At 53.8% G+C, this 23,478-nt stretch overlaps 11 protein-coding genes across 11 annotated transcripts; 6 read left to right on the top strand and 5 right to left on the bottom strand.

Moving 5' to 3' along the window:
- Positions 1-1,042: 1,042 nt before the first annotated feature.
- On the top strand, positions 1,043-3,473 carry BKA78DRAFT_295132 (heterokaryon incompatibility protein-domain-containing protein; the record flags this gene model as incomplete). Its single annotated transcript, XM_066886442.1, has 6 exons — positions 1,043-1,189; positions 1,286-1,351; positions 1,403-1,535; positions 1,644-1,727; positions 1,795-2,599; positions 2,651-3,473. 6 exons carry the CDS (start codon positions 1,043-1,045, stop codon positions 3,471-3,473), a joined length of 2,058 nt encoding a protein of 685 aa, XP_066745998.1.
- Positions 3,474-4,189: 716 nt separating this feature from the next.
- BKA78DRAFT_240219 (uncharacterized protein) lies at positions 4,190-4,962 on the bottom strand (the record flags this gene model as incomplete). Its single annotated transcript, XM_066883904.1, has 3 exons — positions 4,190-4,509; positions 4,585-4,841; positions 4,919-4,962. Coding segments are annotated over 3 exons (621 nt in total), but the record flags the coding sequence as incomplete, so codon positions are not given.
- A 408-nt stretch (positions 4,963-5,370) lies between these two features.
- On the bottom strand, positions 5,371-6,872 carry BKA78DRAFT_249870 (serine carboxypeptidase S28-domain-containing protein; the record flags this gene model as incomplete). The annotated part of the gene is made up of 2 exons (XM_066884510.1): positions 5,371-6,577; positions 6,631-6,872. 2 exons carry the CDS (start codon positions 6,870-6,872, stop codon positions 5,371-5,373), a joined length of 1,449 nt encoding a protein of 482 aa, XP_066745996.1.
- Positions 6,873-8,248: 1,376 nt separating this feature from the next.
- On the top strand, positions 8,249-10,178 carry BKA78DRAFT_250147 (uncharacterized protein; the record flags this gene model as incomplete). The annotated part of the gene is made up of 3 exons (XM_066884540.1): positions 8,249-8,333; positions 8,381-9,016; positions 9,067-10,178. 3 exons carry the CDS (start codon positions 8,249-8,251, stop codon positions 10,176-10,178), a joined length of 1,833 nt encoding a protein of 610 aa, XP_066745995.1.
- A 247-nt stretch (positions 10,179-10,425) lies between these two features.
- BKA78DRAFT_379380 (Alpha/beta hydrolase fold-1) lies at positions 10,426-11,297 on the bottom strand. The gene is made up of 2 exons (XM_066892939.1): positions 10,843-11,297; positions 10,426-10,784 (listed from the first exon to the last, which is right to left on the bottom strand). The coding sequence occupies exons 1-2, from the start codon at positions 11,257-11,259 to the stop codon at positions 10,443-10,445; spliced, it is 759 nt and encodes a 252-aa protein (XP_066745994.1). The 5' UTR covers positions 11,260-11,297; the 3' UTR covers positions 10,426-10,442.
- Positions 11,298-12,114: 817 nt separating this feature from the next.
- Positions 12,115-13,443, top strand: BKA78DRAFT_281837 (uncharacterized protein). The gene is made up of 3 exons (XM_066885639.1): positions 12,115-12,378; positions 12,434-12,924; positions 12,980-13,443. The coding sequence occupies exons 1-3, from the start codon at positions 12,132-12,134 to the stop codon at positions 13,346-13,348; spliced, it is 1,107 nt and encodes a 368-aa protein (XP_066745993.1). The 5' UTR covers positions 12,115-12,131; the 3' UTR covers positions 13,349-13,443.
- Positions 13,444-16,031: 2,588 nt separating this feature from the next.
- On the top strand, positions 16,032-17,550 carry BKA78DRAFT_281835 (uncharacterized protein; the record flags this gene model as incomplete). Its single annotated transcript, XM_066885638.1, has 1 exon — positions 16,032-17,550. Exon 1 carries the CDS (start codon positions 16,216-16,218, stop codon positions 17,548-17,550), a length of 1,335 nt encoding a protein of 444 aa, XP_066745992.1. The 5' UTR covers positions 16,032-16,215.
- Positions 17,551-17,966: 416 nt separating this feature from the next.
- On the top strand, positions 17,967-19,273 carry BKA78DRAFT_249474 (oxidoreductase; the record flags this gene model as incomplete). The annotated part of the gene is made up of 2 exons (XM_066884476.1): positions 17,967-18,209; positions 18,269-19,273. 2 exons carry the CDS (start codon positions 17,967-17,969, stop codon positions 19,271-19,273), a joined length of 1,248 nt encoding a protein of 415 aa, XP_066745991.1.
- A 432-nt stretch (positions 19,274-19,705) lies between these two features.
- BKA78DRAFT_352378 (60S ribosomal protein uL14) lies at positions 19,706-20,514 on the top strand (the record flags this gene model as incomplete). Its single annotated transcript, XM_066891342.1, has 5 exons — positions 19,706-19,719; positions 19,838-19,882; positions 20,006-20,252; positions 20,348-20,425; positions 20,482-20,514. 5 exons carry the CDS (start codon positions 19,706-19,708, stop codon positions 20,512-20,514), a joined length of 417 nt encoding a protein of 138 aa, XP_066745990.1.
- Positions 20,515-21,222: 708 nt separating this feature from the next.
- BKA78DRAFT_249529 (mitosis protein DIM1-domain-containing protein) lies at positions 21,223-21,845 on the bottom strand (the record flags this gene model as incomplete). Its single annotated transcript, XM_066884484.1, has 3 exons — positions 21,223-21,431; positions 21,519-21,560; positions 21,665-21,845. The coding sequence occupies 3 exons, from the start codon at positions 21,843-21,845 to the stop codon at positions 21,223-21,225; spliced, it is 432 nt and encodes a 143-aa protein (XP_066745989.1).
- Positions 21,846-22,784: 939 nt separating this feature from the next.
- On the bottom strand, positions 22,785-23,325 carry BKA78DRAFT_379374 (uncharacterized protein; the record flags this gene model as incomplete). The annotated part of the gene is made up of 2 exons (XM_066892938.1): positions 22,785-22,869; positions 23,104-23,325. Coding segments are annotated over 2 exons (255 nt in total), but the record flags the coding sequence as incomplete, so codon positions are not given.
- Between the last annotated feature and the right edge of the window lie 153 nt (positions 23,326-23,478).

Below are 23,478 nucleotides of genomic sequence, written 5' to 3'. Positions count from 1 at the left end.
CGCCTCCCGCTCGAGCCGCTTGCATGCTAACCGCATCCGGCTATGCGATCTCCAACCGAGCCGATTCTGAGCAACGCAGCTTCAAACAAAGTCTGATGCCGTGTTCTTCAGATACGCGACGATTGACCAGCACTTGAGAAGCTCGGAATCTAACATTCCATCGACAATGGCAGCCTTTCAAAGCTCCAGAGTCCGAGCGTTCAATCAAATCAGTCTCATTCCCCATAACCGAAGCTCTCTCTGATGTCATCAAGGCTCACATCCCGATATCGCCCACTCCAAATCCGCGCTCCTTTCTGAACTTGCTGCAGCTGTGACACCCATCATCGTCAAATCAGACTAATGACGCTCAAAGAACATCGTTGGAAGGATGGCTCTGACGAATGAGTCTGGTACTTGAATCTTTCCGAACGTCGAAAGAAAAGTAATCCTTGGTTGTCGCGCAATGGGGTTCTTCGCAAGAGCCGTTTTCAAGAGGAAGTCAGCCCGGAGGAGGGACCCCGAAATGTAACGCCCGCCGCCCCCAAGGCTGTATCCAGCAGACCGCGAATCAACGCAAACTCCATTGTTGTGGTCGCCATTGTACAAGGCTGCAATCCAGCCTTGGTACTGTGTCCCAATTTGTTACTCACTGCGAATTCTAGACTGCAGCCACCTCACTTGTGGCTGTTCTGTTTGAAAAAACAAAGAAGAACTCAATTTAATCGACGAAACACCAGGCCCATTCGTTGGTATTTTTGTGGCAAGATCTCAGTGGAAAACGTCTCAGTGCAAAACCAGCTCGAATGGCGTTGGTGGTGCTAACCAGTCATAAGGCTCCTTCTGCTTTATTAAGCATTGCACAACGTTACTGATCAATAGGCATCCACATGTCGTGTTACTTACTACTGTGAAAAGCAACAGGATTTCTCACTACCCCAATATATGGTGTATGGGGAGCCTGCCTTGCAAATTGAAATTGCCTTTCACTACGCTGCAACAACTGATTTCAACACGAGCAGTCAGCTCCTGTCAAGAACTAGTCTCAATATTACTAAGAGCAATGTTTCTTCTACAATCAGCCGACAAGGCAGACGAATTTATCAAAGAGACTACTCGTATACCCGACCGACACCATTTCGCGAGACGTTTAGCCAGTTACACTCATTACCACTACTTTGGGGGCCCTATTTCGATTGCGGCGTCTGCTGTAAGTTGAATAGCGTATACGAAGTCAGACACTGCACCATCAGTGCAGCGGCCCGCTGGCCAAAATTGACCCAATACTGATAATATATCCCAACAGCAGTCAAATGCCTCCGAATGGAGAGAAGCGGACAGAATGAAAGCAGAGAAGATCAAGAGGCAGGGGGTACGTCGATTCGGGCGTCTTTGGTCTCACAATCGTCCTCGGTCCCCATAGCTGACGTTTAATGATCAGTTATTTCCGTTCCATCCCCCAAAGAATTCTTGGAAACGTCTCGAGTTTGATACACGTACATTCCGCAGTTTCATGCGTGAAGCTCTGCCATTCTTTCCCGAGAAAGACGCCAGGGGTCCGTGCGAGAGATGCGGACTTCTACTGTGGGCCCAATCGAAAAGACAATTGTCGACTAGAGACCTTGCACCAGCAAATTGTCAATTCTGTGGTCTGATTTGTTCAGCTTTCAATGGTGACAATGTCGAAGTCATCTCGCATCGTTCCAGGATTACGAGGAAAGATAGTGGAGAAAGTCGATTGGCCCTATGTTAGTACACCCAGAGACATCTACCTTCATCTTGGAGGCTGTTCCAGTAACATATAAGGAAATTTAGTCGTAGAGGTGACGAATGAAACGGCGCACGGAGAAGCAAACCACGGCATGTTCAAGCTACCTCAAACCATAGAGAATTTCATCCCCTTCCACGACCAACTCGTGCACTGCGAAGCTTCTGGGCATCAGTCGCAGCCATGTGGCTCAAGCAGTTCCTCTTTCCGACCGAGCCGACTTCTTTGCGTCGGAATTTTCGGCGACCTGATAGCCCTCGAAACCGACAGTTTCGTCTCAGATGAATATGCCACCCTATCCTACTGCTGGGGCGAAGGTCCGTTCGAATATCAGACTACGAAAAGCAATGTGCGTTCGCGCTCCGTCATGGGGAATTTCAGCATGCGAGAGCTGCCTCAAACCATTCAGGATGCCATCACAGTCGCACGCAATCTAGGATTGATATATCTTTGGGTCGACGCGATTTGCATCATCCAGAATGATGAGGAGGACATGAAACGAGAATTGCCCACCATGGGAGAAATATACGGCAACTCCTCCTGCACAATCGCAGCAACGGCGGCGGAGAGCGCCACAGATGGCTTTCTGGGATCGACTCGGACGAAACACGGTCCCAAAATCATGATTTCGACCCTGAACAAGGAAGGCAGGCGTGTATATGTCGCCGAACGCGTTGAACAAGATGCTATTAATGTTTTCGAGAAGGACGTGGATGAGTCGCGACTGAACAGCCGCGGTTGGGTAATGCAGGAAAGGGTCTTGTCGCGAAGAACCATTCACTTCGGCAAGAGACACGTGTACTTTGAATGCGAAGCCGGGATCAGATTTGAGGACTCGAGTCTTTTGAAATGGTAAGCGCTCAGCACATTTGCCCTGTATGCCTACTGAAGCATCTCCCTTAGCAATCCTGGCGGCCCCAAATACTTTGAACTCGCCTTTCCCAAAAGTCTGGAGAGATATGGGTACTCACATACCCTAGCTTTTCTGGAGCCCTTCATCGAACGTTTCACTGGATGTGGTCTGAGTAAAGCTACGGACAGGAAGTATGCCATGGCTGGTTTGTTGAAACACCTGTCAAATATTAAATATCTGGGCCGCCAACGATTTGGAATTTTTGATCTCTACCTCCACAGAAACCTTCTCTGGCAACGGCCAAATGGAGAGGAACTTGTGCAGATCAACTATCCTCATTCAGAGCGCGTACCGTCATGGTCATGGATGGCATATGCCGGCAAGATCAAGTTCGGGAAGTTCAATTCCGACGAGATCGACGAGCCCGAAGAATTGTCAAAGACCAGCACAGAGTCAAACAGATCTACTGTGTACGGAGAGATATATGTCGCCCCTGACTATAGCCTAAGGTTCGACTTGAACGACAAGCGCGCCTTAATTGCAGACGTGTGGCAGTTTCACGAATGCCACTTTAGTCCGGGAAGACAACGATGGTGCATCCAAGACAACCTTCACGACAGGAGAAAGATTGGATGGATACAATACGATCTTGAAATCGTTGACATGGCGTGCATGCTCGATATCCTGACAGTGCGAGCAGTCGTTGTAGCACGGCCAAAGAAGAAGTGGATGGCGGTGGATTGTGAGTGCATCTTGGTTGTGGAATCATGCGGGAGGGACTCACGGCGTCGGGATGCATACAGGCGGATAGGGGTCGGGATGATTCAGCGAGGCCACCTGACGGCCAAGACTGAAGAGGTGCACATATTGTGAACAAGAGCGATACCTGATTGGCAATTGGGTTCTTCCAGAGGCGTTCGCAGGTCTGCTGGTCGACGAAGGGTCAGCTACACATAGGCAAAAGCATTAAGTGGAGAGAAAGACAAAACGTGTGCCAAATCATTACGAGAACAAGACCAAGCAGAATTGCTTCTCAAGCTTGCAAGATAACACAACGGAGTCCAGGAGAAGAGAAGGATTGAGTATCCGTCGCTCAGATCACATACCAGACGAAAGATAGTCCTTTGGGGTTGGGCGTTCATCGCTTTTTCAACTTCTCGTGTCTCTCTCTATCATCACCCAAAGAAAGCCAGCCAAAGGAAACAAAAACTTTGGATATCTGCTTGAATCCGCTCTCATCCCTCCAACCATCCATCCGCTCGCTTTTTGATCCACCAAATTCGCCAAAAACGCCTGAGCATGCCTTGGAAAAACTGAGGGGAGCTCGCCTGTGTGACGATTGATCCTCGATGGAAAATCACCAGTAGGATTGGCGCGGCGTCGTCGAGCTTTGGCGTAGGGGAATGTATGGGCATCGGGCCAGCTTTGATTTTGCCGATGGAGCTGCCCCTCGACGATGCAGGCCGAGCCACTTGCCTCGCGCCAAAACCAGAAACCTAGCGCTTGTCCCGCAGCCTCCCGTATCGTGCCAACAGAAGAAGAACCCATGTCTTCACTCAAAAGTGTGCCACCACGCCATCTCAATACCTCCTCCTCGTCGGTTCCGGGCTGGGACTACGCGTGACGCTGCGCTCATCGCGTCCCCTCAACTTCAGCCACTTCTTAGTGGACAGCATGAGGTCGCGCTCGAGCTCGGGGGACGGCATTTTGCGATGGATGAAGTTGCAGAAGCCGCCGCGCACGCAGCCCTCGCCGCTGTTGAGCCTGCAGCACGCTTCGCGGAAGTCCGTCACGGGAGACAGCTCGCAGTAGATGGGTCGTGCCGCGTACCAGCGCGAGTTGAGCTCGTCGCACGCCTTCTGGGCCGAGTCTTCGTACTTGAACCGCGCGTATACGTTGCCAATGAGGTCTGTTTGCCGCGCGTATTAGCTTGCTGTATGCTCCCACTCTCTTCCTCCTCTGACCATACGAGAAGGATACTCACGGTCATTGTTATTGTCACACACGACAACCTCCTCCAGCTCGCCGTACTTGCACATCTCGCACCAAAAGTCCTCGTAGAACGCGTCAAAGTGGTTCTGCAGCTGGCTGGCGTTCATCTTGTTCTTGGGGTCGAAGGCCGGGTTCTGGTAGAGGTTGGGCAGGAGGATCGTCTGCGAGTACGACGGCTTGACGTGCTTGCGCGAGCATCGGTCACCGTGGCGGCATGCTCCGATTTTGTAGTAGAATGAGCAGTTGACCCTGCGGAGGCGTTAGCTGACTGGGATTTGCGCGGCAGCTTCAATCTCGCGGGATCGCAGCTGCTGGAGCTCACTTACTTGTCTTGCTCGGTACCGAAGATTGATGCGAGGTAGTTCGCCATAGTTACTGGTCAGGAAGAAGAGGTAACGCGGGAAGTGAAAGTGGTGAAGGTGGATTGTAAAGTGCTGAACCTACCTTGGCCATGCCGGCGTAGATGCGGTCTGTGCTGACAAACGCCGACGCGCCAAGGTTTCCGCTGTCTTCTCCGCTCCGCCCCCATTTTTCTCTTTGCAGTCTTGCCGCGGTCTTGCCACAACAACAGCCTCACTTCGTCTTTGCCACAACGTCGAGGACTGATTTCCAATAGGTATGAATGTTCTCATTGCTTCGAATACTGTCTGCAGCAAACAAAAGAATTTCTAGGACACAAGAAAACCAACGCCACAGCTCCTATCGCCTCATACAGCCAACAACTTTCTCTTGTACCTGCAGTACGCACCACTGCTGGGGAAACTTGCTCTTCTCATGGCTAGTCGCCGAATGGCATCGGAGAAGAGTGTCTCTTCGGTCGGAAGCACTTGAGCCACTGTCGTAGAGCATCCATAAAGAGCTGCTGCGTCGCAACTGCTTGCGGGTGTTCACTGCCAAGGTCGTCGCCATGCTGCGCGTTTTGCAAGAGCCGGCCAAAGATTTCCCCTTGCTGAGTTGGCACATTGCAAGCCGGAATCTTTTGTGTCACATTCGGATGAGGCGCAGAGGGGTCTTTGCTGAACGGAGTCCAAGGAGTCCAAGGGTCGAATTGCCCGGCTGTCCAGAAGGTGTTGCTGGGTCGGATATTCCATCCACCAAGTCGTCGATTCATTTCATCGGGCGACACATTGGCACTAGCCACTTCCGCGCATTGTCTTCGATAACGCTCCGGTAAATGGCTGCTGTACAGCTGTTTTGGTCCGATCTCGACAGTCATAAACCCCGTAACTTGAGTGCAAACTTGCCATGTATAAGCGTCCATCCATTCGGAGGATGATTCGGCGGAAGAGAGTTGAACTCTGGCTTGGATTCCTGTCCGCTTAGCCCAAGTGGCCCACTGCTTGATGACGAACTCTGGTCCACGAGTCGGGGCCCATCCTTCAGCCCCAGCGAGTGTGCCTTTCTTGTGGTCTGTTTCAATCCAGTCGCAGAACTCACGTAACCCTCCCTCCATCCCATAGTTTTTGAATTTGTTGGTCACGTTGTTGACAGCGTCAACGAAATCCCAGTCGGAAAACTTTTCGCCATTGCGACCCAGGAACTGTCTTTTGAGCTTACTGGATGAGGGTTCTTTCTCCAGGAGCTTGTCAATCTCAACGACCGCCGAATGAAGGTCTCTGGAACAGTTTCCGAAGCCGTACGCATTCATCCCGTCATAGATTTGATCAGCGTAGGCTGAACTGTTCAGATTTATCTGAACGGGGGCCGATGAGGCGTAGGAGGCGAATATGATATGGGGGAAAAACTGCCGCACCCAGGCCGCGCGCATTCCGGGATAGGAGCCTCCTACAAAGACCCAAGGCGTCGATGCCGGAGTGAGATCAGAATTTGGAAATTTGCGACGGGAGAAGTGCGTCGCGAAGTATTCCACGTCTTTCAGCGCTTGCTCAATCGTCAAGTACTTGTAACCTTCCAGTGGGTTGCTTGAAAACTTTTCACTTGGGTTTGAGCTCCCATAGTAGCGATGTTCCCAAACAACACCAATTCTTCTCGTCGTCAGCTTCTCAACCACGACAGAAAAGACCGGGGGCATCCTCACCCTCCAAAGCCATCGACCAGTCTCCTGAAGAAGTCATCCTTGAACTTCAACTTCATATATGCACTACCCGACGCTCCGGTTTCGCCTACATCGTAGATGAAGACCGGGTGACCTTGTCCAATGTAACTCGATTCGTGGACCCAGAACCGGTTTCGAAAAGTGGCGTTCGAGCGGTTCGAAAAGTGGTCGAGAGGCATGTCCACATACTCAGGCTCCACCCTCTCGCCGCTACCCTGAGCCATGAATGTTGCAAAGATGTCCGACGGTGATTCATCCGATTCATCCGCCTCGAGGTTCCGGTCTGGGGAACGTCAGCAGGCTGATCGAGACACGAACCATCTCCAATCTAGCTCTGCGTCGGAATGGGGTTTTCGAACCTGATTGGCTTTCGATTGTGCCTGCATTCCCTTGATTCTGCGCGTGTGAGAAGAGGGCGTTGGTTAAGAGGAGCAGTAGAAATAGACTGAGTGGACCTGCGGAAAACATGATCAAGTGATTTGAATGAATGGACAGCCCGGTTTAGAGCCAGCGGATGGAAGTAAGACTTTGGATGAGAAGATGGTGTCTGTTGACAAGACGTGGTTGAGGAGGAGAGGAGCCAGAGGATACCAGGGCACTGCCCGTCAAGAACGCTCTTTCCCTTCTCATGACTTCTTCCTTCCAACCATCGGGGTCACTCGACGACATTGATCGAGCTCGACAAAACATGACGACACCAGACTGCAGCGGGGGAATCATAATTGAGCAGACAAATCTTCAAATCTGGCTCTCTACTCCTTTCCTCCATGACAAACTCTGTCGATATCAAAGAATCCCTCGAGCCAATGCGGAGTACTCGAGTTCCTGCAGATGCAGGAGCGACTTGGAGCAATCACAATCGCATGCCCGCCACAACGACGGCTCTTGCCAACGTTACAGCGCTACGGACGAAAGATACAGCTAATCGCCTTGCGTCTGTCATCGATAACGCTCGGAACATTCTCCGAAAATGCAAACTTACGGTCAATCAATTCATCACTAATCAGGCGCCCAATTCTCGCATACTCACTTCGAAGGATGAAGCTCAAAAACTGCCGTTTTCAGCCCATTGTAACACGAAAGCATGTCGCCAAAAGTGCAACTCTTGTCACGGTCCGCTCTCAAACTCCACAGTAGTCATCAGCTTGAATTCTGTGTCTTAGATGTCGGCTCAGAACCTTTCCGGGAGCTCTGACAATCCGAGAAAGGGGTTTTCTGAACACCAACCAATCAACGTCCATGTCGGCCCGAACTTGACTTGCGCACTCCACCGTCCTCCAGCCTGAATTCGAGGAAGACGCCGTCTCCCCGATGAAAAAAAAGTGGCATGACTGATCAATCAGCAAAGGGAGTACAACCTCGGCGTCGCCGAGGCGAGCCGGAGAGCGGATCCGAAAGATCCTCCTTTGTTGAAGTGTTAGCTCTTCGATAGTCGACACCGTGACCAACATCCCAAAGTCAGTACTCTTCCATCGGGTTTCTATTTGTTCGGCCTCTTCGTATAAAGCACCGAAGCGGTGCTTCACCGACCTGGGATCCCAGCACATTTTTCTCCGCCCCTTTTTTTCACTCTTTCTGACATTATTCAATACAAGTCATCATGTCCGAATCATGGAATGCTCCTCATGAATACCAGACACGACCCATTGCCGTCATTGGAGGCGGTGTCCTCGGTCGTCGCATAGGTGGGCAAATCCTTACTCTTTCCATGCGCTCTCTGACGTATCTACAGCTTCTTGCTGGGTGGCTGCTGGATACACTGTAAACATTAGAGAGCCGAGTGAACAACAGCGCATCGCGGCACTGCAATACATTGACGAGAATCTCCCGACATATGTCAAACTCTCAGGCAGGAAACCTGGAAAGGCTTTCGGCCATGAGGATCTTCCATCCGCTCTCCAAAATGCTTGGTTGGCATTCGAGTGTGTCCCGGAGAGCAAACAGCTCAAGATAGTGACGTTTGCTGAGCTTGAGGCTCTCGCTCCTCAAGATTGCATCTTGGCCACCAACTCGTCTTCTTACAAGTCCGCTGAATTGGTTGGCAAAATCAGCGATGTCACCAAGCGTCGCGTGCTCAACACTCATTACTTCATGCCTCCTGGAATGATGCCCGTCGAGCTCATGACTTGCGGGTTCACTGCTCCCGAAATCTTTCCCTTCCTCGTCGAGCGCTTCAAGGAGACTGGCGCCAGTCCATATGTGGCTCGCAAGGAGTCCACCGGATTCATCTTCAACCGCCTGTGGGCGGCCATCAAACGCGAGATCCTGACGATCCTGGCCGAAGGCGTTTCTGTCCCCGATGAGCTGGATGCAATGTGGAAACAAAACATCCTCGATCCCAGGAGCGAGCCTTGCAAAATGATGGACGGTAAGACGTCCTCTCTCAATCATCTAAAAACGCCGACTGACGACCTGCAGTGGTTGGTCTTGACACTGTCACCTTGATCGAGGAGCACTATATCAAGGAGCGCGGTCTTCCTTCAGTTCCTGTTGATTTCCTCCGCAAGTACTACCTTGAACAGGGCAAGCTTGGAAGGAAACCTGGCTCCAAGGGCGGTCTCACGGACATCACAGCCCCTCTTCAACCCCCTCCTGCCCCTGCCAAGCTGATTGCTCTCGATATGGGCTTTTCAGGCCCAGTAACCACCTTTGCCCAAGGCAGGGTGCTCGAAGTCTCCGCTGACGGCAAGATCCTGCGGACCCTGTTTGAAAATGAAATGCTCCCCGACGGTGTCGACGTTTCCACCACCCACAACCGCATCTTCTGGACTTGCATGGGCATGCCCGGCGCCCCTGACGGCGCCATCTACTCGGCCAACCTTGACGGCAGCGACCGCCGCACTCTGGTCTCGGGCGGTGCGATCAACACGCCCAAGCAGCTGGTCATCGAGCACGCGTCGCAAAAGCTGTACTTCAGCGACCGCGAAGGCTTGCGCGTCATGCGCTGCAACTTTGACGGCTCCGACCTCGAGACGCTGATCCAAAACGGCGACAGCAACGACGCCGCACAGAGGAACGACCTCAGCCGCTGGTGCGTCGGCATCACGGTGGTCCCGCAAATCGGCAAGTTTTTCTGGACGCAAAAGGGCCTGCCAAAGAGCAACACGGGCCGCATCTTCTGCGCCGACATCGTCAAGCCCCCTGGCCAGTCGCCCGCCTCCAGGTCCGATGTCAAGGTCGTCCTGGACGGTCTGCCGGAGCCCATCGACCTCGAATTCCACGCCGAAAGTAGCTCGCTCTACTGGACCGACCGCGGCGAGCTGCCCTTTGGCAACTCGCTCAACCGCATCCGCATCGACGGTGCTGGCACCGCTGTGCCTTTCGACGGACCCACCGAGGCACGCTTCAAGCACCAGATTGTGGCCAGGAAGTTCAACGAGACGATTGGCTTGAGGATTGATGACAAGAATGGCCATGTTTACGTGTCGGACCTTGGTGGAAGCCTGTACAGAGTGAACTTGGATGGAACTGGTCGGACGAGGCTACTGATTGATGACAACTGCACTTTCACGGGCATTGCTCTGTTGTAATTTGGACGGGATTTGAGCCTTGCATAGCGTTTTGCGGACTGAAGTAGATATGAATGTAATGTTGAATGTTTTCTGGAGTCTGAGGATGGCTTTTGGTAGCATCATTGTTGCAAGTGGATGTGTTGGTGAACTATGCGGCCGATGAAGCATTAATAAAGCAGTCTTGTTGGACATAAAACAGATTCTCACAGGCAAAACAGACAAAGATGAATAGCGACTGTTAAAATTTGGGTATCCCAGAAGTCATGCCAACGTCATCCACTACTAGCTTTGAAGCTTCTCTCGAGCCTCCCTGAGGGCTTCTTCAATGTGCTGGGCATTGAGTTCAGTGTAGCTGAGGAATGCACTGTGAGCACCGGGATTGCGCTTGATCGAGACATCTCCCAACGAGGCAGCCATGGCTTCCTGGATAGGAGGGAGGAGGACCGTGTCGCTCTCGCAGACGAAGTACGCGGTCGGAATCTCGAGCCAAGGTTCGTTCGTGTTCTTGCCAATAAAGACGCCGGCTGACGTGTGAGTGAGGCGCGCATGCCACTTTTGCTGCTCGATGGGCGAAAGCTCGGGCAGGGTGACCGAGGGCGAAATGTCGACGAAGACGCGGCCATCCTGAGCTGTGAGTGAGTCGCAGCGCAAAATAAGACAACAGTCGAGGTATTGTACACACCTCATTCCGCATCCAGTCCAGGGGCTCTCCGCCAGGGAGCATGTCCATGAGGCTCTTGCCCTTGGGGATGGCAAAGGCAGCCTGGTAAATGATGACCACGATTCCGCCCTTCTTGCCAGCTGCTCTCCGCTGCTTCAGCCCTAGGCCCTCGCTGGCGCAAGATCCAACCACACCGCCGTAAGAGTGCAGCAGCAGAACTACCTCCTTCTCTTCCTCTTCAATCAGCTTGGAGAGAAGGCTTCTCAGCGAGGCTGCATCGCCCTGCAAAGTCCCCGTGGGCGGTTCCGCCCCCACGGACGGGTGGTCAACAGCATGAGTCTCGTATCCTCTCTCTTTCAGGAGCGCTCTGAGGGGGTCGAAGCAGTCGGACGGTTGCCAAGCGCCTGGCACGAGGACGATATCTGGTGTAGCAGCCATTTTGTGATCTCAAATCCAAGCTCTTGCAGATTCCGAGGTGTCTCGGAGGAGTTCTATCACGGTCATGTTGGAGGTAAGCCCAGCGGTTTTGTTCTCGAAGGATGCCCCGCTTTTGTCGGTTGCTGTGCCTCAAGCTCCAAGGATGCACGGTCTGTTATTACTGCTTGAGGAGCGCGGCTTGTCGCGTCGGCAAGTCCGGCTTCTTTCCGCCTCTTAACTCAGAAAGCGGCCCGTTAGTCGTGTCGGGCGAGCCTCTCCGCACTTGACTATAATCGGGGATGCGTCGGGAACTTAGCCATCCCGACAGCCATCAGTAGACCATCTTCATTGCTCTCGAAATGTGCGATCAAGTTTCTTGGTCCTCCAGAGAGTGGTGTGTGGTTCAGGAGTTGATAGGTACCATTAGGTTGATGGGACTGAACACAGCTTGGACCAACAAGAGTTAGGTTGCTGACTCATTGACAGGAGGTCGCATATAATAGTCCGTAGATTGCCAACAAGTCTTCTCACGACGAAGAAAAGGTGCGGACGGCGAGTAGGACGTACGACTGATGTCGTTGGCATAGAACGGCAGAATGATCAACCTGGGGAAGCGACGGAACGATGTGATTGGTCGGCTCATCTTTCTACCGCACCATGCTGCTCGCTGATGCGCTCTAGTCCACTTCGGTACCTTGTTCAGGCTGAACTGCTCACCCCAGATGCGCGATTGCCATACAACAGAGCAGATTGGCTGCGTCATATTGTCTGAGGACTGGAGTAGTCCGGGAAGCGTACTCCGATGGCGGCGAGAAGCTGTCGACATATAAAGTAGTCGACCCCCCACATCGTCTGGGGACCAATTCAATCCACGCTATTCAAATCCCTTCATCATGTCGACTCCCAAGACCTACAAGATTGCCTCCATTCCTGCGGACGGCATCGGCCCTGAGGTCGTGCAGGCTGGTATCGAGGTCTTGCAAACACTTTCCGAGACTCTGCAGACATTCAAGTTCGACTTTACCAACTTTGACTGGAGCTCTGAGCGGTATAAGAAGACTGGCCAGTATATTCCTGAGGGTGGACTGGATGAGCTGCGCAAGTTTGATGCCATTCTCTTTGGTTCAGTTGGAGCACCTGGTAAGCTGCCAAAAATGCCCAAATCTCAAAGATGTAATTTGTTGATTTCTCTTAGATGTACCGGACCACATCTCTTTATGGGGACTCCGCCTGGCCATCTGCCAGACCTTCCAGCAATACGCCAACGTCAGACCGACAAAGGTCTTCCGTGGCACCCAATCTCCGCTGCGCAACTGCAGCACCGGCGACCTGGACTGGGTCATCATCCGCGAGAACAGCGAGGGCGAGTACGCCGGCCAAGGAGGCCGCTCGCACCGCGGCAGGCCCTGGGAGACTGCCACCGAAGTCGCCATTTTCACGCGCCATGGCGTCGAGCGCCTTGCGCGTTTTGCTTTCCAGACTGCGCAGAGCCGGCCCCGGAAGCACCTTACCTATGTGACCAAGAGCAACGCGCAGCGCCACGGAATGGTTTTGTGGGACGAGGTTATCTTGGGCGTTGCAAAGGAGTTCCCGGACGTCAAGCTCGACAAGATGCTTGTGGACGCCATGACGACTAGGATGGTGCTCGACCCTGCTTCTTTGGACACGATTGTTGCCACAAACTTGGTAAGTCTTCGTCAATGCTCTCCCGTACATAATTGCGTACTGACATTTCCATCAGCACGCTGACATCTTGTCTGACCTGGCAGCTGCTCTTGCCGGTTCAATTGGCATCGCGCCCACCTCCAACTTGGACCCCAGCAGAGAGTACCCCTCCATGTTTGAGCCCATCCATGGTTCCGCATTCGACATTACCGGCAAAGGTGTTGCCAACCCCGTCGGAACTTTCTGGACTGCTGCCGAGATGCTTGCGTGGATCGGAGAGAAGGAAGCGAGCGAGAAGCTGCTGGTGGCCGTCGAGAATGTCTGCGCCGCCGGAGTCGTGACCAAGGATCTTGGTGGAAATGCGAAGACGAAGGAGGTTACCGCCGCCGTGCAGGCCGAGATCAAGAAGAGGTTTGGTGTAAATGGCAGCAACGGCAGCATCTAAGATTTGGTGCGAAGAGATGGACGCGTAGACGACTTTTGATTTTCAACATGTAAATAGAAGTGCAAGATGCTGGCGTTGGCGCAATTTGATCGGTCAACCGAAAATCATTTGTCGTTTGCACTGGAGAGGAGTTGCACTGTGACTTGTGATAATTTTAGTACTGACTTTGAATGATGCATTCGCAAAAAATTGATCTGGTGCTCATGTGAAGACGTGGACAAAAGAGAGCAGAGCATCGCAACTCCTCCAAGTCTCGTCAGATCATGACCGATTCAGTCTACTGCCGTCTCCGTAGAAACCAACTTGAGCTCAAAAGGGCACAATTTTACAGCAGACGATCAAAGGCGATTCCAATTCTAACGTTGAACCGGTCGTCAAAGTCGTATGCAAGGTGCGGAAAGCGTTCACGATAGACGGTAGTTGAACATCGTCGCAGTAGCTTGAAGACCGCGCAGAAAAAAATGTACTCAAATCATGCGAAACAAACAGGAGAGAATGGCGGGTGAAAATGAAAGGGGAAAAGGGCTGGACGCGATGTGGTAGCTGTGGCGCAAACTCCCACGCACCGGTGTTGTTGTGGTACGTTAACCGTCAGCACTACAACACCTCCACAATCCAGTTCGCGGGGTCGTCTGTGGACGTCAAACGGCCATGGCGGGCCCCGCCGCCGCTTGTCTCCTAGAATGAAATTTTGACAAGACTACTCGACTTTTGAGGCGCAGCTGCCTAGCAACACGGATGGTCGAGGCCAGTCCTGGATACACGATGCGGCGACGCCAACGTGGACTAGATGCCAGATCACACGGTGGAAGTCACTTACCACAAGTTTCAACGTCAATGCTTCTTCGTGCGAGAGGCGACGGCAATTTGTGTGTGGTGGAGGATGTTCGATAAAGAGATTCGCGGTCCTCGCAGGATTCTTCCCCCGTCTCCAGCAAGCGACTTGCATAGCGATTCTGACCACGATGCGTTCTCTCGGTGCTGTTTTGTCTGTTAGCTCTTTGCTTCTTCACTCCGCCCATGCTGCTCCTGCACTACTCCCCTCCTTGCCTACAGATGGGCTTGTCGCGACCCCTGACTTGACTGGCGTTGACTCGCTGGCGAACACTGATGCCTTGACCGGAACCACCGATGGCCTCAACATTGTGAAGAAAGGTCTTCTCCCTACCTTGCCCACCAATGGGCTCGTTTCCACTCCCGATTTGGCGGCTGTCGATGGATTGACCAACACCGATGGGTTGACAAACACGGATTCTCTCACCGGAGCCACCGATGGCCTCAATATCGTCAAGAAGGGCCTTCTGCCTTCTCTCCCTACAGACGGATTGGTCGCGACCCCTGACATGACGGCTATTGATGGGTTGGCCAACACTGACGGACTGGCCAACACTGACGGACTGGCAAACACCGACGGACTCGCAAACACGGATTCTCTCACCGGGGCTACTGAGGGGCTCAACATTGTCAAGAAGGGTCTTTTGCCGAGCCTGCCCACCGGCAGCCTTGTCTCAACGCCCGACCTGTCGTCTGTCGATGGTTTGGCCAACACAGACGGTCTGGCTAACACCGACTCACTGACCGGGGCCACCGACGGCCTCAGCATCGTCAAGAAGGGTCTTCTTCCCTCTGGTCTCCCGCCGACCTCTACAGACGGTCTGATGAGCACTGATGGACTTACCAACACGGATGGCTTGACGGGCACTGATGGACTGACCAACACGGATGGCTTGACGAGCACTGATGGACTGACGAATACCGACGCCTTGACCGGAGGAACGCCTGATCTCACCAAGGGCGTTGATTCTCTGGGAAACACTGTCACCCTGGGCGGAATCACGAAGGGGTTCAATGTCGTCAAGAAAGGTTTCCTGCCCGTGTTGGATAACCTCGTGGCCGCTCCCGGTGGTCTGACTGGCTCTTCCGAGACTGATGCTATTCCTGGAGTCACCTCCGCCCTCAACAGCTTCAAGAGGGGTCTCTTGCCTTCTAGCATCCTGCCCACCGATGGACTTACCTCTTCCCCGGATTTGACGAGTGTTGGTTCGTCTGAAGGCACAGACGGACTGATGAATACGGACGCCTTGACTGGAGCTACCCCGGACCTGACCAAGGGCGTCGATTCTTTGGGCAACACCGTTACATTGGGCGGAATCACCAAAGGCTTCAATGTCGTCAAGAAGGGCCTGCTGCCGTCTGGAATTCTTCCGACCAATGGACTCACCTCTTCTCCGGAACTGACGAATGTCGACTCTTCGGCGGGTACGGATGGGCTGACGAGCACCGAAGGACTGGCCAACACAGACGCCTTGACCGGAGCCTCCCCTGACTTGACCAAGAGCGTCGATTCCTTTGGAAACGACGTGACCCTTGGAGGCATCACCAAAGGCTTCAACGTTGTCAAGAAGGGTCTTCTGCCAGCCCTGGACAGTCTTGTCGCCGCTCCTGGCACCCTCGCGCCCGTCGATGGCCTTGACAATGGTGCGATCCCTGGCGTCACCCAGCTCTCCAACAGCTTCAAGAGAGGTCTTCTTCCCGCTGGGCTGGTGCCGACTCAAGGCGACGGCCTCGTTCCCACCCCGGACCTGCACTCGGTGGTCGATACCGACGCTCTGGGAGACACTCCGAACCTCAACATCCTCACGAGGGGTCTCCTGCCCAGCGGACTGCTGCCGAGCAAAGGCGAAGGACTTGTCCCAACCCCTGACCTCCACTCGGTTGCTGACACCAACTCTTTGACTGATGGAATCCCAAACCTCAACGTCTTGACTAGAGATCTTTTGAAGTCGGGACTTTTGCCAACCGACGGACTCCTCACCACACCTGAAGGTTTGGGCGGCATTGACTCTCTTGCGAACACGGATTCTTTGATGGGGGCGACCGAAGATGAGGAAGCTGTCGAGAAGAGAGGCCTGGTCAAGACGCTTACGAGCATTGCAGGCGTTGACAGTCTGTCAAAGCAAATCAGCAAAGCCACCAGCACATCTGCCATTTTGAACCTGTTGGTCTCCGCCGCTCCCGGTGCGGCTCCTCAAAACGAGACGGCACTCCAGTCGTCTCTCAAGTCCATTTGGGGCACCACCCCCTCCAACTTTTACTCTGCGCTCTCAGACCAGATCCTGGCCGGCATTGTCCCAGCCCTCGATCTGACCAGCTTGTCGACCATTGTTGATCCCACGTCTGGCCCCAACTCAGTCATCAACGACAACCCCAAGGAGCCCGCCCAACCCGTGTACCCGCAGAAAGGCGTCAAGGATGCGCCGTACTTGCTGAGCGAGCAGGAGCTCCGCCAAATCATCCAGTTCCCCGAGGGCTTCACGTACGGACAGAAGCAGCCGGTCATCTTCGTATCGGGCACCGGCGTCTACGGCTACGAGGCCTTCCAGAACAACCTGATCAAGCTGCTGACGGGCGTCGACTACGCGGATCCCGTCTGGATCAACATCCCCAAGGCCTCGATCCCCGACGCGCAGATCAACTCTGAGTACGTCGCGTACGCTATCAACTACATTGCCGGCATCACGAACCGCAACGTCAGCGTCATCACCTACTCTCAGGGTGGTCCGAATGCGCAGTGGGCCTTGACGTTCTGGCCCTCGACGCGCGACGTCGTGTCCAATTTCTTCCCCGTGTCCCCAGACTTCCACGGCACCCTCATGGCCAACCTTCTCTGCCTCAACTTTGGCGGCGCGAGCGGCCTCGGCCCCTGCGACCCGTCGGTCCTGCAGCAAGAATACACATCTGACTGGGTCAAGGCCTTGCTCGCCAAAGATCAGGCCTCCGCCTGGGTGCCCACGACCACATTTTACAGCGGTCTCCTCGACGAGATTGTCCAGCCACAGTCGGGCTCCGGCGCGTCGGCTTACAGGTTTGACATTCGCCATGTCGGCGTCACCAACAACGAGGCGCAACTGGTCTGCCCGGGACAGCTTGCCGGCAGCTTCTACGGCCACGCGGGCATGCTGTACAATCCCATCACGTTCGCATTGATTCAGGACGCCTTGACGAATGGCGGTCCGGGCCAGACAAAGAGGCTCGACCTCGACACTGTCTGCGCTCCATACGTTGCTCCCGGTCTGACGTTGACGGATGCCGTTCTGACGTCTGCGACCATTCTCCTTTCTGGTCTCAGGATCTTGGCTTACTTCCCCAAGTACTTGACTGAGCCAGCCTTGATGGCGTACGTGAACAACGACGTGTCGTGAACAGATTTCTTGAAAGGCGGGGATTTTGAGCGAGGAGTTGCTTGGCGCTGTTTTTGGGTGGACTGTTTGGTTTGTTCGTAGAAGAGCCTTTTGACTGTAAATAAATTGGAATTTTTACAATCAATGATTGACGTGGATTTGAGCGTGTCGAGTGGTGGGCGCATGTGAGAGCGAAGTCGGCGAGCTTCCTGCAGATGCCGATCTTCCCCGCAATACGTCATATGTTCCGATTCGTCCACGCATCACGGCAGACGAAACTTGATACGCGCATTATTGCGATATCGAAGCCAAGTGCCGAATCCCGAGGAGGGACGGCTTGGAGCAATTGAAATCTGCGTCCCTCCTCCGTCGTCTAGTCTCAGCGTATCAGCGGCCTTTGCCTTTCAGCAAGTCAATTCGTTTTCCTTGAGTGGACAATGGCTTCCAGAACAGTTCCCGAGACATCTGACCCGCCACCGCGCAGATATGGCCAATTCCAAAACGAAATATATGCCAAGGGCATGTTTCAAAGCCAATTCGCCGACGTGACGACTGACCCAAACAAGCTGGAAGCCCAGGCAAAGGAGGTCTTGAGCGCGCGGGCGTATGCCTATGTTGGCGGTGGAGCGGGGGAGCGCGCGACAATGGACGCCAATCGGGCTGCGTTCAGATCGTGGAAGGTTGGTTTCTCATTCGACACAGCTTCGGGTCGAACGGCTGACGATTGGTAATTTTGTAGCTCGTCCCCCGGATGCTCGTCCCAACGACACACCGTGACATGCGCGTCACGATTTTTGGAGAGCAATATGACTCGCCACTTCTCTTCGCTCCGGTCGGGGTGCAGTCCATCTTCCATGATGATAAAGAGACGGGCGTCGCAGAGATTGCCGCAGAGCTCGGTGTTCCATACATCATGAGTACAGCAGCAAGCTCAACAATCGAGGAAGTAGCCAAAACCAGCGGCCAGGGCAAAAGGTGGTTCCAACTCTACTGGCCGCAAGACGACGATATCACCATCTCGCTACTGCAACGAGCAAGGGAAAACGGCTTTTCTGTGCTGGTCGTGACTCTTGACACCTGGACGCTTGCTTGGAGGCCGTGGGATCTGGACAATGGCTACATTCCGTTTGTCAATGGTGTTGGGAATCAGGTCGGCCTTTCTGATCCCGTATTTCGGCGCAAGTTCAAAGAGAAACACGGAAAAGAAGTCGAAGAGGACATAGTGACGGCCAGTAGAGAATGGGCTGCGACTGCGTTCTCAGGAGCCGCGCACACCTGGGAGCAGGTCGAATTGCTGAAGAAGCATTGGGATGGCCCAATCGTCCTCAAAGGAATCCAACATCCGGCGGATGCTATCAAGGCAGCGGAGATTGGGGTTGATGGAATCATCGTCTCGAACCATGGCGGAAGACAACTCGATGGAGCCATTGGGTCGCTAACGATGCTTCCGGAGATTGTCGACGCGGTCGGCGACAAGTTGACAGTGCTTTTTGACAGCGGCGCCAGGACAGCTGTAGATGTTCTCAAGGCCCTTTCGCTGGGAGCCAAGGGCGTCTGCATTGGAAGGCCGTGGGTGTATGGCCTAGGAATTGCTGGCAAAGTTGGAGCCAAAACTGTGATGCAAGGACTTCTAGCAGACTTGGATCAAAGCATGGGCTTGGCAGGCATCCAGGATATCAAGGGCTGCAACAGAGACATGCTGAGGAAGATTGACTCTCCGGGAGACAAGGCGTCATCGAGCTGAGTTTGAGACAGATGGCCGACTGTAGAAGAGGTAGACTGAGGGAAATAGGTAGTTTGTCGTCCGTCGTGTTGCTTGTCAGGTGTTTGCTTCGCGCTGTGTAGGCTCGCGACATTCGGTCCTTTCGTTGAGCCCAAGAGCTATGAATATGAGATGCAGACGGGAGATTAGCGACAACGTGAGAAAAGGGCCTGCAATAAACGACTGCACGTGTGTAAAGGGTAAAAGTTGGCGAGGGAGAGTTTGATGTTCCTCGCTCAACACCCCACACCCAAAGCGGTTAGCGCCACGGAAAATCAGAATAAGCGAGACGCCGAGCGAGCTCTTCGCACCCAACTTTTCGATATACGCCTGGAGCCGCCGACGACGACAATACCCGCGACGACGCACCACCCTCCTCCCCCACCGACCGTTACATCCCCGTAAACCGACACAATGGCTTCCCGTCCGTACGTTTTCACCGCCCCGAAATGAGCCCTCGAGGCCGCCCGAGCTCGCAAATGCGCGAATCGCCCGACTCAACGGCGCGAGAATGGCATTGGGGATGAGATGCTGACCTTTTTGCAGTCGCCCCACCGGCAACAAGCTGAAGATGACCCTCGGTCTCCCTGTGTACGTTCACCTCGCAAGCACCCCGCGTCGAAAATGAGCACCGAAAGCCCGAACGACCGAACAGAACCAGCGCGCAAACAAACCCAACGTAGAAAGTGGATGGATGGGCTGACTGTGGAATAGCGGAGCCGTCATGAACTGCTGCGACAACTCCGGTGCCAGGAACCTGTACATCATCTCCGTCAAGGGCTTCGGTGCGCGCCTCAACCGTCTGCCGGCCGGTGGTGTCGGCGACATGGTCATGGCCACCGTCAAGAAGGGCAAGCCTGAGCTCAGGAAGAAGGTCATGCCCGCCGTCATCGTCCGCCAGAGCAAGCCCTGGAGGAGGGGCGACGGCATCTACCTCTACTTCGAGGACAACGCTGGTGTGGTACGTACAATCGGGATTCAACAAGGGCTTGGGAAATGCAAATACAACGCAAAGGCGGGATTTGGAAGATCGTAAACTGATGGACTTTTGCGCAGATTGTCAACCCCAAGGGTGACATGAAGGGTTCGGCCATCACCGGCCCCGTCGGCAAGGAGGCTGCTGAGCTGTGGCCCGTAAGTCTTCGCCCGCAAACCCGTCGCCATACCAAAAGCCCTAACCAGTCGTACAGCGTATCGCCTCCAACTCCGGTGTTGTCATGTAAACGTCGATCCAAGCTGGGGGGCTCCTTTCATCGGTTCTCGTGGGAATTCAAAACAGGCGATTATGTGCATTTTCGGTCGCCAGGGGTTCATAGTGGGACGGAAGACTACTACTGCGCGGTAGCGATCGAAGAAACGAATGAACTCACAATACCCAACAATTCGGGCTGCTTGCGCAAAATCCTGTGTAGGAGTTGGGAGTTTGGGAATGACGAGCGCCGCGCACGCCTTATCGAACATGGCCGCAATCCCAAGATTTTGGGGTTCCTGCTACCACGCATCCGTTCATGACCGATTTACGCGACAAGATCAACAGAATTCCAGGAATCCGAGCAAGACTCGCTACAAGCAAGCCCACAGCCTGGTCATCGGAGCCGTTTGGAAGGCAATTATCAATATCTCAACCCGTGCAGATTGCCTTGTTCGGCGTCCAAAGACATCAACTCGCCACTGCGGATAGCGGTCTGCCCTTTTTGAATGTCGACTTGAGTAGCTGTGACCCAATGCGGGAGTGCCGTGGCAACAGCCTCCAAATGCTACGCGCCGGCATCATCCCGTCCCAAAAGCAAATGCCAAAACTCCCAACACCAAAAGCTCCACCAGTATGCCATTATGCCCATGATATCACTGCTGCCATGCCAAGCCTCCGCATACTCCCTGCCCACCAACCACCGGCGACAGCACCGGCAGCGCTTGCCATCCCAGCAACTCTAGTAGCGATACCTCGTCGAGTAGTCCTTGGGGCTGACGACCAAACCACGGCCCTTCTTCGCGCCCCGGTAAATCGTCTCGATAATGTCAATCAGCTCCTGCTTGTCCTCCAGCACCCAATTCAGCTTGTTGTTGTTTCCCGTGCCAAAGTCGCACATCATGTGCTTGTTGCGGTAGAAGAACATGATGGTCATCGGGTCGTAGAGCTCTGAAGAGGAGAGATGTTCGGTCAGCCGGGGTTCTTGAAGCTCCGAGAGGGAAGAGGAGCCCAAAGACGGGTGCTTGAGGCACTCACCGTACATCTGGTTGAAATCGGGGACCTCGTCCAAATCGCACACTGCGCGCAATGTCAAGTCAGCATACAGCCTCCAAAAAGAACCCAACACACGCAGCTGCAAAACGCGTTGCGCAACAACTCAGCCTAGCAAAGCTACCACTTACAGTATATGACGGCAAAGCTCTTGACGCGGTCGGCAATCTTGTAGAGAATCTCGTCCTGGCGCATGCAGTCCGGGTCGTGGTCGCGCCCGAAGCGGATGACGACCAGCCGCTCCTCCTCGCTCATGATGGCCTGGTCGACATGCCAGCCGCTGCGCAAGTGCGGCAGGACGACGGATCCCATGGTCGCGGTTTTGGGGAGGGTCGGTGGGGAGGACGGCGGGGTTGGTGAGAGGTCGGCTCGCTGTGTTGCGCGTAGGCGTTGGGGGTGGGTGGTTGGTGGGTGCCCTGGTTACTGGGATAGGCTGCGCAGGCAGGTCGAAGGTCGACGGAGACGAGTGCAGGCGTAGATTTGGTGTGCTGTGGAGGAAGTGCATGAAGTCTTGCGGGGAGCTTTGCGATGAGCAGAATCTTATCTTATCGCCGCGATCTAAGGCACTAAATAGATGACCTTGTTGAATTTTAACTGACGACATCTCCTCATCCCTTTCTTGCATGAAACGTTCAAGTCATTTTTTCAAAAGACGCATTTGTATTGTTTGCGAGATGAAAAACTCCAACACCAACCAGATTCCGTAACAGAAAAAAAGGAAGCACGATGAAAACTAAACCACAATTCCCAAACAGACAGAAAAATCCCACAAACTGAACAAAAACCCATAAGACCAGGCGGCAAGCGCACTGCTTCGGTGCCTGCAGTAGCAATATGAATGCCCCAGGTACTCCTCCAGGATGAAAAAGAAACAGCCTTTTACCACAGCCTTGTGAAGTCGTCTTCTTCCTCCTCCGCGTGGACTGCGCTCCAGTCTACAACGCTATCCGCCTTTCTCTGGGCCGCGAGCTAAATAGCACGACGTTCCTGGCGCTCCCAATCTTCCCGTTATTGTTGCAGCTGTAGTTCTTTGTCCCACTACTACCTACAGGCCCAAAGATACGCCTCCCTCTCCCGGGCGCAGTCATCAAGGGACTCCAAGGTGTGCCAGCGCGCGAACAGGATGTCCACAACTAGCTCGTCCAGTGTATGGTAGTCCCTCTTATCCTTGAGCTCTAGGTTAAGAAGGATGGCGGCAAACTCGAGGACAATACCCAACACGTTAAGCCACCAGTTGTCCTCCACCTCGTCCTAGCAGAATTGGAGGGGCCTGGAGATGCGCCGGACAAAGTCAATAGTGAATTTAAGGATGGGCGGAATGTAGATCCACTCCTGGCTATTTTTATAGGCCGCGTCCAGTTCAGCCTTCCTTTTAAGAAAGCCCATCCATAGGAACAGGGCCGCCAACCTAGTAAAGCCCAGGAACTCGTATACCACCGGGCCCAGGGTGTCAGGGATGGTGATCCACTCTTCTGTGGGATGGTTGTATTCAAGCCAGGCGGCTTTCTTAATAATAAGGTTAAGGGGGTACTAGAAAGGGCTTCCCCAGCTCCCCTCCTTTAGGACATACTTTGAGATATGTCGCTCGTTGTCGACTGGTGTCAACAGCAATCCATCTTTGACCAGCTTTGTAGCCCACTTCTCCGAGATGAAGGGCTTCTCGGCGGCGGCGGCGGCGCGTTGGTTGTTGGGAGAAGACATCTTGATGTGAGAAGATGTCTTGGTGGGAGATGAGGTTTTGGTTTGAAATGAGATGGTGGTGGAGAGCTTGTGTGAGATGAGATGTCGAGAATGGAGTGTGTGGACTGTGAGTGAACTGATGACTTCAAGACGAGGGCGTGGTGGGCTCTTATACTCTCTCAGGTGTGTCCAGCGATCATTGGAAAATGGGTAGGCGCAACCCCAACAATCGACTTCTCCCCGACCATTCCCAAAGAAGAAACAA

This window comes from Phyllosticta capitalensis (assembly GCF_038381095.1).
Source record: "Phyllosticta capitalensis strain CBS 128856 chromosome Unknown BKA78scaffold_4, whole genome shotgun sequence".
Classification (NCBI taxonomy): domain Eukaryota; kingdom Fungi; phylum Ascomycota; class Dothideomycetes; order Botryosphaeriales; family Phyllostictaceae; genus Phyllosticta; species Phyllosticta capitalensis.
The sequence above is the reverse complement of the archived record's forward strand: the minus strand, read 5'-3'. Positions and strand labels throughout refer to the sequence as shown.

Coding starts and splice junctions, on each gene's coding strand:
- BKA78DRAFT_281837 (XM_066885639.1), top strand. CDS start 12,132: ATGTCGACTCCCAAGACCTACAAGATTGCCTCCATTCCTGCGGACGGC. Junction 12,379..12,433: donor TGGTTCAGTTGGAGCACCTG/GTAAGCTGCCAA, acceptor GATTTCTCTTAG/ATGTACCGGACCACATCTCT. Junction 12,925..12,979: donor CGATTGTTGCCACAAACTTG/GTAAGTCTTCGT, acceptor CATTTCCATCAG/CACGCTGACATCTTGTCTGA.
- BKA78DRAFT_379380 (XM_066892939.1), bottom strand. CDS start 11,259: ATGGCTGCTACACCAGATATCGTCCTCGTGCCAGGCGCTTGGCAACCG. Junction 10,785..10,842: donor TGGACTGGATGCGGAATGAG/GTGTGTACAATA, acceptor CTCACAGCTCAG/GATGGCCGCGTCTTCGTCGA.